We start from the raw sequence: 16,792 nt of genomic DNA, 5'->3' as shown, positions 1-16,792 counted from the left end.
TGAAGATAACCCCTCAGTGTGGCCATGAGGAGAGGAACACTGCGGTGACATTTTGAAAAACAATTGAATTCAATCCCCCGCTGCAAAAGCATGGAGATGAATGCAAATATCAGGTGGAGGAATGTCATTACTTCAGAACACAATAATTGCAGAGTGATGATGTGTTGTTTCTTTTTCGTTTTAGGGTGGGGGGGACTGGGGGGGGGGGGGACTGGGTCTCCAGTCATTAATGCATATGCATGATGGTTGTCAGCAGTTTTTGGTGCCTCCTTAATGTCTATGTCTATATGCAACCTGCGTCCCCCAGGAGAGATAGTCAGAATGTAGGAAAATAAATTAGTTTGAGCAGCCCACCCCCCTCTTTCAGATTCCCTCTCACACCTACACCAACACGCATATAACGCAGCACCACCGCCGCCACCACCATTCACCCAAAATATAAAAGGCTATAGTATACTATACAAGAGAAGGCTCCATTTGCAGTGTTGTATGCCATATTTCAGACACACATAATATAGTGTATACAATTTGCCGTAATACCATTTGATCACACTTAACTGTACTGTACAATGCAAGTGCATGACAATGGCAAAATGATGTGCATGTGTGCGTGACTGCGTGCGTGCGTCAATTAACCCATTCTGACCTGAGATCAGATTAAAAAAATGTCTATTACATCCTGACAGTTTCATTATTAACCCATTCTGACCTGAGATCAGATTAAAAAAATGTCAGTCGTTCTTCGATTTTTCAAAAATAGCAGACCTACAAGCTCGTAGCGCGCCACTCGGTGGCGCGCTATGAGCTTGTAGATCTGCTATTTTTCAATAGCTAAAGCATAATATGATGCCAACACCAAAATGGGTGCCCGTTCAGAATGGGTTAACGTGCTTGTGTACTGGCTATATGTGCCACAAGACCACAAATGCACATTAACTGTATTTATACTCTCATAACCAGACACACACGCTCTTTCCATAGCTATATAGAGACTATATCCAGTCGGCTTTACTGCAATATTTATGAAGTCCGTCGTCTCCCAGTAATACTTGGCTCCATAGTTCTGCAGACCTTATACATTATACAACCACACACCACTGACACAGTGGGAGGGGGGGGAGGGGATCCTATTCTGGGTTTCTAACACATTCTGACCGGGCACCCATTTTGGTGTCGGCATCATGTTATGCTTTAGCTATTAAAAAAATAGCAGATCTACAAGCTCATATCGCGCCACCGAGTGGCGCGATACGAGCTTGTAGATCTGCTATTTTTGAAAAATCGAAAGAGCGACTGACATTTTTTAGAATCTGATCTCAGGTCATCAGACCAGTGTGTGTGTGTCCGGCGGAAACCTCGTATGAATCTGATCTCAGGTCAGAATGGGCTAATTGACTCTGTTTATCTCTCTCTCTCTCTCTCTCTCTCTCTCTCCCCCTCCCTGTTGTCCCTTGTAATCACCATCTGCTCGTCCATATTGTGTGATGCTGCTGCTTTGTGGTACCTGCGTGCTGTGGCTCTCTCCCCGGTCAGACGTGACGTTCGGCGTCCTCCTCTGTGTGTTCGTGCTCTGCGGCCTGGCCCTGCTGGGCCTCGTTGCCTTCGCCTCCTGGAAGCTGTGCTGGGTGCCGTGGCGCAATAAGGCGTCCTTCTCCTCCAGTGGTGGAAAGTAATTAAACCATTCTGACCTGAGATCAGATTCATACGAGGTTTTTCCACTGGACACACACTGGGTCTGATGAACCCATTCTGACCTGAGATCAGATTCTAGAAATGTCAGTCGCTCTTCGATTTTTCAAAAAATAGCAGACCTACAAGCTCGTATCGCGCCACTCGGTGGCGCGATACGAGCTTGTAGATCTGCTATTTTTCAATAGCTAAAGCGTAACATGATGCTGACACCAAAATGGGTGCCCGTTCAGAATGGGTTAAGTACATTTACTTGTTGTGCTGTGCTTATAAGGACAGTTTTTTTAGCTATTTGTACTTGAGTATTTCCAAAAGTACAATACTTTTTACCTCTACCCCCACTACATCTCAGATCCAAATATTGTACATTTACTCCGCTACAATTATTTGACGGCTTCAGTTATTAGTTGCTTTGTAGATTTAGATTATTATTTATTATTACAAAAACATGCATTAACCACTTCGGCCCGATATACATTTTGACCATTGGGAAAATAGCTGATCTTAAGAGCTCGTAGCTATTTTAAACTTTGAAATGAGACATTCTGCATGCGGTATAATGAGTACTTTCTACTTGTGGTACTTTAAGTACATTTTGATACCAATACTTTTGTAACAAACGTGAGCACTTTTTCCCCCACCACCGCATGTCCTCCTCCTGCAGCTCTGCAGCTCCCCTCGCCCCATCAGCCTGCAGCCTGCAGCCGTCAGCCTGCAGCCCGGAGGATCACGGCCCCCTGCGACCCTCCTCCCCCCTCCTCCTCCTCCTCCCCCTCCCCCCTCCATCGCCCAGCCCCCAGCAGCAGCAGCAGCCCCCGCCCCCGCCGCCCGTCGTCGCCATGGCAACGGACAGGATGAAGGAGCGCATGGAGTCCATGGGCTTCCTGGAGGCGGCGGTGAAGATAAGCCACACGTCGCCCGACATCCCCACGGACGTGCAGCTCTCCATGAAGGAGCACTTCCTGCGCCGCACGCAGCGCATGCAGCGGCAGGCCACGGAGCCCGCCTCCTCCACCAGGTCAGCCCCCCCCCTCACCCCCACCCCCCACACGCAACGCATGCAGACCTCCACGAGGTCAGCTCACCCTGCACCCCCCGCACGCAACGCATGCAGAGGCAGACCAAGGAGCCTATAGCCTCCTCCGCGAGGTCAGCCCCCCCCTCACCCCTCCCCCCCCCCCCCCCACCCCCGCACGCAACGCATGCAGAGGCAGACCACGGAGCCTGCCTCCCCCCCCCCCCCCCACCCTCCCCTCCCCTCCCCCTCACCCCGAGCACTTATCACTTCTTTGGCTATAGGAAAGTGCAATCACATAATATGCACGACTTGCTTAGACACAGCGTCGCGGCCGGGGAGATGTATTTGAGAGTACTGCGTAAAGGCATGTAGTAATACAGTATACTGTATAATAATGTATTAACCCATTCTGACCTGAGATCAGATTCATACGAGGTTTCCACTGGACACACACTGGTCCGATTAAACCCATTCTGACCTGAGATCAGATTCTAAAAAAATGTCAGTCGTTCTTCGATTTTTCAAAAATAGCAGACCTACAAGCTCGTAGCGCGCCACTCGGTGGCGCGCTATGAGCTTGTAGATCTGCTATTTTTCAATAGCTAAAGCATAACATGATGCTGACACCAAAATGGGTGCCCGTTCAGAATGTGTTAAAATTGTATGTGGTGTCCATTTCAGAAATCCAGGAATATATGGCCAAACAAAAAATAATTTCTTATAGCAACGATAGTAATGCTTCCAAAATAAAAAAAAGTTTTATTTTAATTGCAACTGCAATCAAGCTATTCATTCACACAGTCTTTTCTCTTTCCCTGTCTCATAATTGTCCCCTGACCCAACCCCCCCACACACCTGCGCAGGCACAGTTCATTCAAAAGGCATCTGCAGAGGGAGATGCAGGTGGGCAGCCTCGACCTGGGAAATGACTATGAGGTGGAGAGAGACGAGAAGCCCGCCACCGGCATCGGGCGCATTCAGCCGGAGCTGTACACGCAGAAGAACCCGGAGATGGAGGCCTCGTCCAAGAACAGCGGCATAAACTGCGGGAAGATCAACTTCTCCCTCAAGTACGACTATGAGAACGAGTGCCTCCTGGTGAACATCCTCAAGGCCTTCGACCTGCCGGCCAAGGACCTGTGCGGCAGCTCCGACCCTTATGTCAAGGTCTACCTGCTGCCGGACCGCAAGAAGTTCCAGACGCGCGTCCACCGGAAGACGCTCAACCCCACGTTCAACGAGAGCTTCCAGTTCCCCGTGCCTTACGACGAGCTGGCCGTCAGGAAGCTCCATATGAGTGTCTTTGACTTTGACAGGTTTTCACGGCACGACATGATCGGGGAAGTGGTGTTGGATAACTTGTTTGAGACGTCCGACCTGTCCAGAGAGACAAACATCTGGAGGGACATTGACTACGCCACCAGTGTAAGAATCTTGGCTTCTTACTAATATGAAAAGAAAAGTGCTGATTGTGGTTACTGTACACAATGTATATGACATCACTGGCGGTATGACGCCGGGCTGCATCGATATGTCAAATAACATATTATTTAATGTTTTATTATTGTCAAAGTGATATATACGGTATATATAATGTCAGTTTTCACATTGTAGCCTAACCTTATTTCCACCTTGTAATAAAAACAAAAGTGTATGGGGCAATCAAAGTAAAGCTTCAAGCCGTCAAGCCAGAGTCAGACTGCCTAGTGCCTACAGCACTATAATAGCCTCTTCTAAAAGTTGTTCTTCTCATTCTTTTTTGATGATGTCCAGGAGCCAACTTGGTGAACTAAATAATCCTCCTGGGCTTGGGGCATCAGTGTAGCAGGCGCTTTTATCACTTCAACGAGTTCATCAAACACTTAAAATGTTCCCCTCTGGCTGCTGAACTTCACTTCTCTTGGAGGGTTGTTCAGTGAGCTCTTACCTTATTGCTCAGGAGACAGAAAAGCAGTTAACTTATTCTTCGACACAAGTAGGTCCCACGGTCTTTGTTGATTTAAGATCTATGCCAAATAAAAGCTAAAAAAAAAAAAACGGAATAAAAGAATGTGTTTGGTGTTCAAACACAAAACCAAATAAAAACGGAAGATAAAAAGGGGCGCTCCACAGGGCGCTCCATGGGGCGCTCCACGTAGCGCGTGCGGTTGCCAAACCAGGGCTGTGTAAAGCTCCCTACACACTAACACTTTGACTATAAGACGAATTAAGTCAGGAGATCAGTCAGTTGAAAGGTATCAAAGGTATCAAAAACTCTCCACACCGCATCGACAGTCGGCTACTAGTATGATGTTATGTTTATCAAAATCTGTTTGTGGCGCCGGTAAGCCAATTGCAATATAAAGATAGGCCCATCTCACAAACTTTCAAAGCCAATTATAGCCAATCAGAAACAAATTTGACTACACACACACACACACACACACACAGGTGAAAACATAATATCTGCCTCCCAGCATGCTGCATAAGCCTTGCCGAGCCCATGAGCCTGCTGTTTCTGTTAGAGTGCCGTTACAGAAAGTACAGAAGCACATGCCCTTGACATTACACTATGTGTATGTCGGAGGGACTTACCCCCAATCCAGCCCTTGATGATTTGTGCCAAGCAGGGAGGCATTTATTCTAGAGACCCATGTCCCTGACGGGGATTGAATGAACCACCTCCCAATCTCAGGGCAATTCCACCCTAATCGCAATTCCACTCAATGCCATTTCAACGTGTGAAAAAGAACATTAAAGTCTACATCATTTCTCTCTAGACTCCTGGCAGGAGCTTCCCCTTGTTAATCGGTCGAGGAGGGATATTCATCAATAACACTGACCCAGAGACATTAGCACGATAAAGAGTCTAGAGGGGAAGAAGCAAATTATTGACGTCTGCGCCGTCGCAGACATGTTCGATCTAGGGAAACTATTTTGGGAAGCTTTATTCATGCTGGCAATGTATGGCGAGAGATTTCTCATAAACCTCACCATATTAGCTTGATAATCTTGTATCTATTTTTATATACTACACGTACGTACAGTGACTGTTATATTGACATGTGGAATTTACCTCCGTGCAAAGGTAATGTCAGGCCTTGTTAACCCATTCTGACCGGGCACCCATTTTGGTGTTGGCATCATGTTATGCTTTAGCTATTGAAAAATAGCAGATCTACAAGCTCATATCGCGCCACCGAGTGGCGCGATACGAGCTTGTAGGTCTGCTATTTTTGAAAAAAATCGAAGAACGACTGACATTTTTAGAATCTGATCTCAGGTCAGAATGGGTTCGTCAGACCAGCGTGTGTCCAGTGGAAACCTCGTATGAATCTGATCTCAGGTCAGAATGGGTTAAAAGTACAGTAAGTCACTTGACTTTATCTTTTATTTAAAATTCATTATGAAGTCAGAATAGATCAGAATAGATCGGTCTGGCACCAACACTGTTGTATACCCCGGCCTAGCCCCAGCTAGGGCAAAGCAGGTCTAATTTTCTGTGGACTTTGAATAAATGTTTTGACATTCACTGTGCCCCCACATCATGATGGCTTCCAAATTACACCTCCTTGAAAATAAACCCCTAGTTTCAGTTGCAGCTGGTCTGGATTCACGCCTTGCATAATTATATAGGTTCTGGCATTACATGATACTTATGAATATGATTAATTTCCATTATTTTGTACCAGGTACCAAAAACACAGTTGTTTATGACAGGCCAGCAGTATTTAAATGAATGAATGGACTTGACCAACTCACAATAAATACCACCTCACAAAATATCACACTATACCCAAACCGTCTTGATGATTGATTCGTGAAGTGTCACGCCTATATCGAATTATTCTCTTTTACATTTCATTTGACATGATAATTAACAAACAATGATAAAAAACAAATGACCAACTAAAACACCCAAGCTTCATACATGGCAGATTACATCATTATACTAATACAATCTAAAATACAACAAATACAGAAACCCTCAGATCATCGTACAGTACACTGTACAATAAAACATGAAATGGAGAAAATAACAAAAACTAAAAAGAGGAACCTTTTAAGAACCCATGGAAGAAAATGCAGAAAGGACGGTATCAAACAATGCTAGCACAGTGAAAATGTAATGTAGTGTTCTGTATTTATTTATGTTGCGTACCTGGACATACCACTGCGATACCATTTTAGTACAGTGTGTGCTCAACTCACTTACAATTCATCGAGTCCCAACCCCATGCAGGGCGATAAAAACATCTAAAACCAGGTTCAGCATTTCAAACATACCATTTCTCCTGCAAGCAAAACTCATTAAATTGCTGCGGTAATGGAAATGGCACAGTGAGCGGATGGATGTTGTCAGGCTGGAATGATGACCCTGAGAATTCATTTCATCAACCTCAAGAGACTTTTGTGTTTCTCAACTTCTCTGTCTCTCTACACTGGGGGGGGGGAAGCAAAAAATGTGGATCTCGAATTGGGGTCTACGGTAGCTAAGCCTTGGTCCATAGCTCTAATGCCTTCGCATTTAGAGCTATGTTACTGTCGACTCCCGGGGCTCGCATAAATGCAGACCAGCCTTTCCTCTGTAGCGAAAATAAATACAAATACAAACGCACTTTGGGCCCCCCACCAGGCCACCGTACGTATAAATGCACTTTTTATCCAGAAAGGGATTTTTTTTTTTTTTACCCGAAGGAAAAATCTTCTCTGAGGGTTTTCTCTTAGCAATATCGGTAGAGGGCGCAGTGGAATAAGTAAAATAAAATAAAAATCCCGGTCTAAACAAAATTCCTTTCTGGCCAAAAAGTGCATTTATAGAAGAGGCTGGTCTGCATTTCATGCAAGGCAGAAAGCCAATCAGTTCCATAGCCTTAATACAACGGCAGCAAGAGCAGTAAGGCTATGGACCAGAGCTAGGTCTACGGGAACTCCCAGGGGTCCTTGAGAGGGTTCCAGGGTGTCCAAAGCTAAATTAGTTATACTAGTCCTTACCCGTTGTGAGATATCCCCCCCCCCCCCCTTGTGGCCGTGAAGGGTACTGCGCCCGGGTGCGTTTGTAATTGACTAATAAATAAATTAATGTGTCAAATTGAAAAAAGGGCTTCGTTACGCCCTCCATATGCATATGGTCAATGCCTGTGTGAAATGTGGGAGTGATTGGTGCAGGCAGTAAGGAGTCACGGCACTGTTTCTGACAGACACACGGACACACACACACAGACACACACTCAGACATTCGGTTAATTATAGTATGATATAGCATCAGTTAACCCAATTTTATGCTAATCAAAATGTGCCGATTAAACTTGTCTCGTGCGTTCCGTTGTGAGCTTGTACTGTAGATCAGTTGTTTTTTTTCATCTACAAAAATGTTGAACATTTGTGAAAATCAAATCTTCTCTAAAGGGAGTCCCTGACACAAATTATATTCAGATGGGGGTCCGCTGCCAAATACACATTATTCCTTGACATAAAAAATGTTTGAGAACCACTGCTCTACACAGGTGGAATGTAAGAGGTGTACGCCTCACAAGAGCAAACAAATGTTGTATTTGAGTAGTTGAACTGTGTGTGTGTGTGTGTGTGTGTGTGTGTCTCCCACAGGAGAGTGTAGACCTTGGTGAGATCATGTTCTCGCTATGCTACCTTCCCACCGCAGGGAGACTTACTCTCACAGTCATCAAATGCAGGAACCTCAAGGCTATGGACATCACTGGATATTCAGGTAAAGAGAGATAGCGTGTGCGTGCGTGCAACCGTTCACGGATGATGATGATGTACTGTTTGCAATAAGGGCTCAGAGAGGATATCCAATTCTAAATACAAATATATACTCCCTTTCAAAAACAATAATCAAACGGTGGAAAGCTCTTCCCACTCCTACATTCTATTGCATTCTATTGCTCGCAATATTAAGATGTCGAAAGCAGATGGTCGAAGGGGTTCTTTTGCATTGTAATTTGTAATAGACCGCTGGTCCATAACCCCCATTCCATTCCACATCTCCAATACTGATTTCACTTGTGCAATTGAAGTATTTATTGTACATTGATTCGTTTTTTTCAACCAAGGTTCATGTTTTAGGTTGTTATTAGAGAAACTAAAAGGTCATTTTCTTTCATTTGCTGCTTTCTTTTGTTTTTGGGATTTTAGCTGTTTTTGACAGGGGGGCGGGGGCATTCGAGCATGGGGCTAAATAATGTAAATATGTATTTTTTTTACAAAATATTATGGCGATTTATTTTTTTATTATTTACTATAGTCCTAATAAACCCCAAGAAATTACATCTGACCACAAAAGATCACAGGATCTATTGAATGTGACAAACTGACATATTGAGCCTAAGCCTTCCCCCAGTAGGCTACCTTCACATTCAGTAGATCCTGTGATCTTCTGTGGCCAGATGTAATTTCCTGGGGTTTATTAGGACTATAGTAATTAATACAAAGATAAATCACCATAAAATGTTGTAAAATAATACATATTTAGCCCCATGCTCGAATGCCCCCGCCCCCTGTCAAAAACAGCTAAAATCCCTAAAACGAAAGAAAGCAGCAAATGAAAGAAAATGAACACTCATCTTTTACTTTCTCTAATAACAACCTAAAACATGAACCTTGGTTGAAAAAAACTGAAGTTGTCCTTTAACTCAAGGAATCCAAGTGTAATTCAGAATGAATGCAGCACTTTCACTCTCGGATACAACTTTGATCTCCTTCAGTTTGGTTGTTTTAGACGTCTTACCATTATAGGTCAATCTGTGTCATAATAAACCATGGCTATCAAATTGTGCCGTCCAGCAGATTGGGTTGCAAGGCAAGCACTCTCGTTTGTTGTTTATTGGATGCAGGGCGGCTCACTAAATGCTACCATAATGGATGATGCGAGGCTGCCCCTGATGGAGTAAGATTGAAATCTGCATCCACCAGGAAGTTATGTCAATGATCCCATTTTAAGTTCACTATTAATGCAGGCCTCACATCCCATTTGGAGGTGTTGACTCGCCAACATTCCTGCACAAGACCGATGCCAGGCCATCTAGGGTTTGCTTCATTGCTTCAGTAGAATATGTCCCAATTCACCATATTCACATCTTGCCATCTTGCCATTAAGTTAATGAAATGCCACACCGCTTTTTGTCTATTGGTGGGTGAGGATGCCCTTTGCCCACTGCATCATACTTTGTTGTTGAGTGGCGCTAGCCCCTCCTATGTCCAGCTTTTGGTGTGTGTGTGTGTGTGTGTGTGTGCACAAACTTTGTCCTACACAAACATGCCATTGACAATGAATGGGCCATTTTGAATGTTCGTGTAAACACAAACATTGCGTAACACAAACATTGATGACGAAAGGTGAGGACGCAAATTGTGATTGGCTGGAATGAGATGATGTATGATGATGTACGATGATATAAGAGCGCCCCTCACTCCAAACGGGTGTGACTTAGCAGCGCGCGTGTGTGTGTGTGTGTGTGTGTGTGTGTGTGTGTGTGTGTGTGTGTGTGTGTGTGTGTGTGTGTGTGTGCGGCGCGCGTGCGTGCGTGTACTGTATAGTATATTATTTGAAAGAGATCATCAGCCAGGTTTTTTTCCTTTTCTTGGTTTCCTCTAAACAAAAACAGATCCCTATGTCAAAGTGTCGCTCATTTGTGACGGGAGGCGTTTGAAAAAGAAGAAGACGACCATAAAAAAGAACACTCTGAATCCAACGTACAATGAAGCCATCATTTTTGACATCCCTCCAGACAGCATGGACCACGTCAGCCTACACATCTCTGTCATGGACTACGACTTGTATGTAAAGCATTCATATACCTACAGTAGCTACTGTAGCTTCTCATTTATTTGAGCCTATAACCTCTATCATCCACATAAACCATTCATTTATCTTTCTATCTATCATTTCTCCACATAATCTATACAGTACAGGACAGGTATGGGTCCTAACAAATGCTTGCTATATGGGACTGTACCAGTTTTCTACACACTCTGGGCTGTATTTTGCGTGTCTTAAGTACCAGGTCTTATTCCCTAACTTGAGTAAACTAAAGACCTGGAGGCGTGATCAATGCCATTTGGCTATTCTGAGTGGCAAAAGAGCAATGATCACGCCTCCAGGTCTTTAGTTTACTCAAGTTAGGGAATAAGACCTGGCACTTAAGACACGCAAAATACAGCCCTCTGTGTCTCAAAGATGGTTGGTCTGTAGATAGTTTCCAAAATGTGCCTACCGATTACATTTTATTTTGATATTTCACTAGGGGATAAGTCCCTTGAGTTGCAGCAACTCGTTTTAATCATTTATTTTTATCGTCATCAGTGGTCATTGCAAACAAGATTTCAATTTGTTTTTAAATTGATGCACAAACAATGGCTTCAGTTTCATCATGCTACCTTTCCAGGAAGAGAAAGGCAGTAGTTCCCATTAGCTTGGAATCCCCAAGCTAATGGATGATGTCATCGGTATAGGCAGGTTTCTGAACTGTCCATGGCCCACCAATGAGACGCAGAGTGAGGAGAAGGACATTAGTATTAGTGAGGAGTCGGACCACTTACTGTATGAGGTTGAGGTTGAAAGTTCTGTTGGTAAAGTGTTCCTTTAAAGGATCATTAATCCACCAACACACTATATGTTTGTACAGTTTATTTTGACAAAACGATATTACTGCATTTGAACACATTTAAAGCATGGATGTGATGTGAAAAGTCTAGCTGAAAATAGCCGCTGGATAAAGGATTGTTTTTTCCGCACGAAATTCAAACGTCCATGACCACCACTCATTAACTGCAAAATGATGTTTAGCCAACATTAACTTAGTTATTCGAGTATGTCGCCAACGTTTTAATGACTTTGGGCAACACATTAAGACGCAGGGAAATGGTCTGTCTAAGTACAATATAGCTGAAGCTGACAGACAAACGGCATTATGATAGCCCTGTATCTTAGCGACTGACAAAAGATATTTAAAAAAATCGAACCATCAGTCGGAGCAACAAAACAAAGTAGGCCTATTTGTCTTTAACTAAGAGACAATAGTTCACACACAGAAAGTGTAACCTGCTGCCTCTTCGGTGGAGTATGTGGAGATAATAATAAAGCAGTAGCAGCAGGCAGGATACGGCAGTCCAAGTGACACAGTGGGATCATATTCACAATCATTAAAGGTCAGAAGTCATGGTGTGTCATGTACTGTAAGAGAGGAAGGAAGGATGCGCTGAGGATTACACTGTAAAAATCCTTTTGTATTGATTTAACTCTGATAGAGTTACCAATGCAATGAATATATTTACACCGGGCACGGGTCTATTTGGTTACATGTGCACACTCTCAGAGTTAACAATGGATACACATGCGCATGGACGGGTCCATTTGGTTACCTTTGTATACACTCTCAAAGTTTACCAATGGATATATTAACGCTGTGCAGCCTTGCCAGCCCACCTCATTTTGTTTACTCTCTGTGTCTCTATGTTTCAGACAGTAGGATGAAACCATACTGTGTTGATGATCCAGGGGTTAGGTTATGTGCAACAACAAACACTGCCCTTGGCCCTGGCCAATTTAGAGAGAAAGGCCTGTGTTACTTTCATTTACACAGTACACTTCAGACATTATTATAGAGCGCACACTCTCAAGGGGATACTACAAGTTTCTTTCTTTTCTTTTTTCAATTGGCTTTGATGGCTCCATTGTAAACAGTGAGATGAGTCACTTCTGTTGTCTGATAGCTCAAGCTCAGCTCGAGCTGCAGCATCATTGTGCCTCCTGGGTCCTGGAGCACAGTGCAAAAAAGAAAAATACACATCTATTTGCCTTGAAAACAACCTGCAATTATAAGCAACACTCGGTGGATGTCATGTGTATTTGTCCCTGCAGGGTAGGTCACAATGAGATCATCGGTGTGATCCGCGTCGGCTGCAGCGCTGAGGGACTCGGCAGGGACCACTGGAACGAAATGCTGGCGTATCCACGGAAGCCAATTGCCCACTGGCACCACCTGCTGGAGTCAAAGAAATCTGAAAAAGAGGTGAGTTGTGGTATACTTTTTTGGGGGGGGCGGGGGGGGGGGGGGGGGGGGGAGAACAAACAAAATAAATAAATGATGTCACATCTTTGTTGTTGTGTGTTTGACAGTACAGAACACTAGTATGTGGTCAATCTTCTATGTGTTCTACCAAAAAAAAGCTCTGCCTTTGTGTTTGTGTGTGTGTGTGTGTGCTCCAGTGGAAAGCGAGGACAGCCAGCTTTGACAGCCAAGGCTCCTGCCCTTCCCCCAGACCCCCTGCTAGCCCCTGAGCAGAACCACCTGTGACCCTGCGACCCAGGAAGGCTTCTATCTCCTCCCACTCGCCAATTCTCTTCCTGTCTGTCTGTATGAGAGGGGGGGAAACGCAATCCCCATTTCTCTCTCCCCTCTTCCTGCTGTTTACTGTTCTGGAGTGATCTGATTCTTGGGTTAAATGTTTAGCTACAAGCTTCCCCAGCTGACCTGGAGAGAGATTGGCCTTTGAGCAGACCAGACAGACATACCGTCACTGCAGACACTTGACATCGAGCTTAACTTTTCCAGATTGAGGCAAATGGGACACGGTCCCAGTGCTTTTAAAGGGGGTGGGCGGGCTGAATCCGCAGCTTTGTGTTACACAGACTCTTCAATAAGGCTTCAGTTTGGAAATTGCTCTCTGAGCGCAGAGTATGTGTTCAAAGAGGGGAGTCAAGGACACAGCCCAGAATGCGGATGATAGGTTGAGGAATTTGGTTGTCGTTTTAAACCCTTCAGCTTTTCTCTCACATAAACATTTTAAGATAGTTGTTTGTCGTACTGTCATCAAGTGTAAAACTATTCCATCAAGCTTTATTGCTTTGTAAGGGTAATAGAACGCAGCAAATGACTTTCAAATCCCCAGCTGAATTACTGTATATCGCACCGCCACGGTGAAAGAACAAAATTACTTGATCGTTGGCTTAATGAAGAGCAGAGGCTGCCTGGGACTGAGCCCCACATATACTCACAGCAGCTTCGATGCGTCGTTACAGACAGCTGAGACAAGAAGTACCGAGTGTTTCGTGTGGCGTGTAAATGGTGGACAAACAGGAGGGAGACAAAAAGGTCATTCCTGTCATAATTCCTGAGCAAAGCTGGCTGCACCTTAACTGACTTCATTTGTAGCTGATTTCATTTGTACTAGTTGTGACTTCTATTATGGAACTATTCCCAATTTTCCCCAAAGTGCAGGATGAGTGCAGGGTCAAGAAATACCTGGAAGTTGAACCTGAAAGATCTGCACACCACATTAAATGGATTTTAATTGATTTTAAATTACAATGAAAACACAGTCATTGTAACTGTATTGCCATAAAACAAAGCATATTGGCAAGGGCTTTATAAATCCTTTGTAGGGTCCTCCTACTACATCAACCCTAACACAGTACATCCTTCTATGTTTGATGTTTGTTATGAAGGGCATTTGCACTTGTTTAATGTCAGTCAAAACAAAAATAATTAGCACGCACTTGTTTGTCTCTGCTAATTATTATTATTTTTGTACAAGGTTAGGTGGATGTGTGTAATTTTATGTGCAGGTGTGTGTATTTTACTATTATGCATAGTTGAAAAGAAAGGCATTTATATTGGTTTCATTTATTTATTTGATGCTGGTGATGACTGCAGAAAGCAGATAAATAAAATAAAGTTTATGTGAATTCTGGAGTGGTGATGAGGTGAATCTGAAAACTATACTGTAAAATCCTGTGTTAGTTTAAAATGTAGGCCTACCAATAAGGGTCTACACACCACACTGGCAATAGCATTCACCATTTTTGCAACAATAACTGGGGAGAAAATAGAATTCATTGTTCTTGGTCTTGGTTCTGAAGAAATACTGCAGGATCTATATATTTGACAATAAAACCATCTATGTTAATGTATCCATTGTTAAATTAACAATGAGGATTTTATTGTGTATCAGAAAGACTTATCATTCACATTAGGTTAATTTAATACATGTTTTCTGGCTTGTTTGTGTGGGCTGTCTCTACCACTTATATTTATATTGATGTACATTACATTTATCTGGTCTGTTGTGGGTAAGAAAGACTGCAAAGTGTTACGCTTTCAAATAATTGTAAACCCTTAATGGCGCCATGTGTTTCAAATACAAAGGTGCGCAACAAAGGTGCCAAATGTCACATGTGATTACACAAAAGTTTCTTCATTTCATACCAGCTTTTCAAAGTCTATCTTTAGGGGCTGTATTGTACATTTTATTTGTTTCATTTTGTAAGCACAACTAGCATTTTTTGCAGTATGGAATTTGCAGGCATAATGCTAATGTGATACTTGGCAAGAAAACTGAGAAAAACTAAACAAAAACCAAAATCATTGATTGATTATAATGGAGTGGAGGGGTAGAAATAATTATTTTTGAATATGAGGAGATTTTTTGAATAGCATCCAACGTGAGTGATATGAACAACAGTCCATGGGACCGACCGTACAACCCTAATCTGATACTACATCTGTTTTTGGCCCTAAAGTTAACAATGGTTCATTCAAAGACATGAAATACTGTAGTATCCACCAGAGTGTATTCTGGAATACCAATACTGTAGCACTGAACTCTGAACTAAACTTCAGACAAAGAAAGTTACCATAAATCACAGTCTTGGAAAAAGATGAATATGGCAGAGCATGAAGTAAGCAGATGCGGTAAGCAGACCCAGCAGGCTCTGTTTTAGCTATTTCCAGCTTCCTTAAGTGTACCCAGAGCGAGCTGCTTACCTCAGCGTGTCTGAGAGTCAAGAGACGACAAGACCAAGAGGCCAGCTGTTGATACAGACAAGCATAGGTTTAGGCGTGATGTTTATCTACAGTAACTGCCACTTGTTATAGCTATAGAATGTGGTCACACAATGTGGTTCTTGTTTGACTCGTACCATTAATGCCCATCTCCACAGATGGGATTTTGCGGGGACTTTCTCATTCACACTTGGGTTTAGTCCTGAAACTCCCTTTCAGGATATTTCTATTGTCTAATTTGAGTGAAATATTTGAAACTAGTTGCTCTTCTAAAATGTGATTTATGATGGCCATATGTTTTTTTATTTTACCCCTGACATTGTGGTGTGTTATCCATTATAGATCATACCTGTTACATCAGTTGCCTCAGTTTATAGACTGTTTTAAGACCTCCTAGCTTTGGCTAATATTGTGTTGTTCCTTGATATTTGATCTTGTATCCCTTCCAACTGTCATGGGTATCACTGACTTTCCAATTTTGTATTTGTAAAGAATTGTATTTGTAATATAAATGTTTGAGGAATAAAATGTTGATAGTTAGACAAGGTCTTTCATGAGTTCCTTTAAGATCGTGGATCATTGTAAAACACATTAAATGACGGACAATAATGTAATAAACTAAAATCAGATACATTTTCTTTCACATTGCCAGTCTTTTTGTAATGATGAAAATGATCAGTGATCAATGAGATTTGGAGATTTAAATGGGCAAATCAATTGATCAGACAGTATAGTAATGCAGCTTAACTAGTTAAAGGACCACTTCACCACTTTTCAACCTATCTTCATATAATAGGTCCCCACTAATAAACATGATGAAATTGCACCATTTTTTTTCTACTCAGTCTGTGTCTCTTTTGGTAAACAAGATTTGTTTACCAAAATGTTTAGATTTTTATTATCGTGAGAACGATGGCTTCCATTTTCGCATTGCAACTTTTCAGGGCTAGAAAGCCTGCAGTTTCTATTAGCTTGGATTCCCCATCGATGATGTCACTGGTGGACGGGATTCTGAACTGCCCACAGCCCTCCTATGAGACACAGACTGAGTAGTAAAAAATTGGTGGTATTTTATCATGATTATTAGTGAGGACCTATTATATGAAGTTCGGTTGAAAAGTGGTGAAGTGGTCCTTTTAATGAGAGCTCTATCTGTCGACCTGTGTCCCTTTTATGCAAATATATGGAGATCCCTGATGCCATTAGTATATATGCCCATACCCTGTATATTGACATGGCCATTTATGGGTCTATTAGTTGGATCAGCGTTCTGAACAACTGGATATACTGTACATATTTGCCC

The 16,792-nt window shown here is 42.9% G+C and overlaps 1 protein-coding gene across 3 annotated transcripts in view; it reads left to right on the top strand.

The window, feature by feature from the left end:
- Positions 1 to 13,584, top strand: part of syt6a (synaptotagmin VIa) — a gene marked incomplete at its 5' end in the record, with an annotated part of 70,284 nt that extends 56,700 nt beyond the window's left edge. The window contains 7 exons of one of the 3 annotated variants that reach the window (XM_083768752.1): positions 1,534 to 1,659; positions 2,362 to 2,707; positions 3,571 to 4,132; positions 8,294 to 8,414; positions 10,312 to 10,483; positions 12,567 to 12,717; positions 12,915 to 13,584. In XM_083768752.1, coding sequence (XP_083624878.1) covers positions 1,534 to 1,659; positions 2,362 to 2,707; positions 3,571 to 4,132; positions 8,294 to 8,414; positions 10,312 to 10,483; positions 12,567 to 12,717; positions 12,915 to 12,986 — 1,550 coding nt within the window. In that variant the 3' untranslated portion in view covers positions 12,987 to 13,584. Of the gene's footprint in view, positions 1 to 1,533; positions 1,663 to 2,361; positions 2,708 to 3,570; positions 4,133 to 8,293; positions 8,415 to 10,311; positions 10,484 to 12,566; positions 12,718 to 12,914 lie in introns of all 3 variants that reach the window. The other 2 variants (XM_083768754.1, XM_083768753.1) reach the window with 2 other exon arrangements.
- Positions 13,585 to 16,792: the final 3,208 nt, after the last annotated feature.

This window comes from Protomyctophum parallelum (assembly GCF_964188405.1).
Source record: "Protomyctophum parallelum genome assembly, chromosome: 7".
NCBI lineage: Eukaryota > Metazoa > Chordata > Actinopteri > Myctophiformes > Myctophidae > Protomyctophum > Protomyctophum parallelum.
Note: the sequence above shows the minus strand (reverse complement) of the source record. Positions and strands in the feature narration are given on the sequence as shown.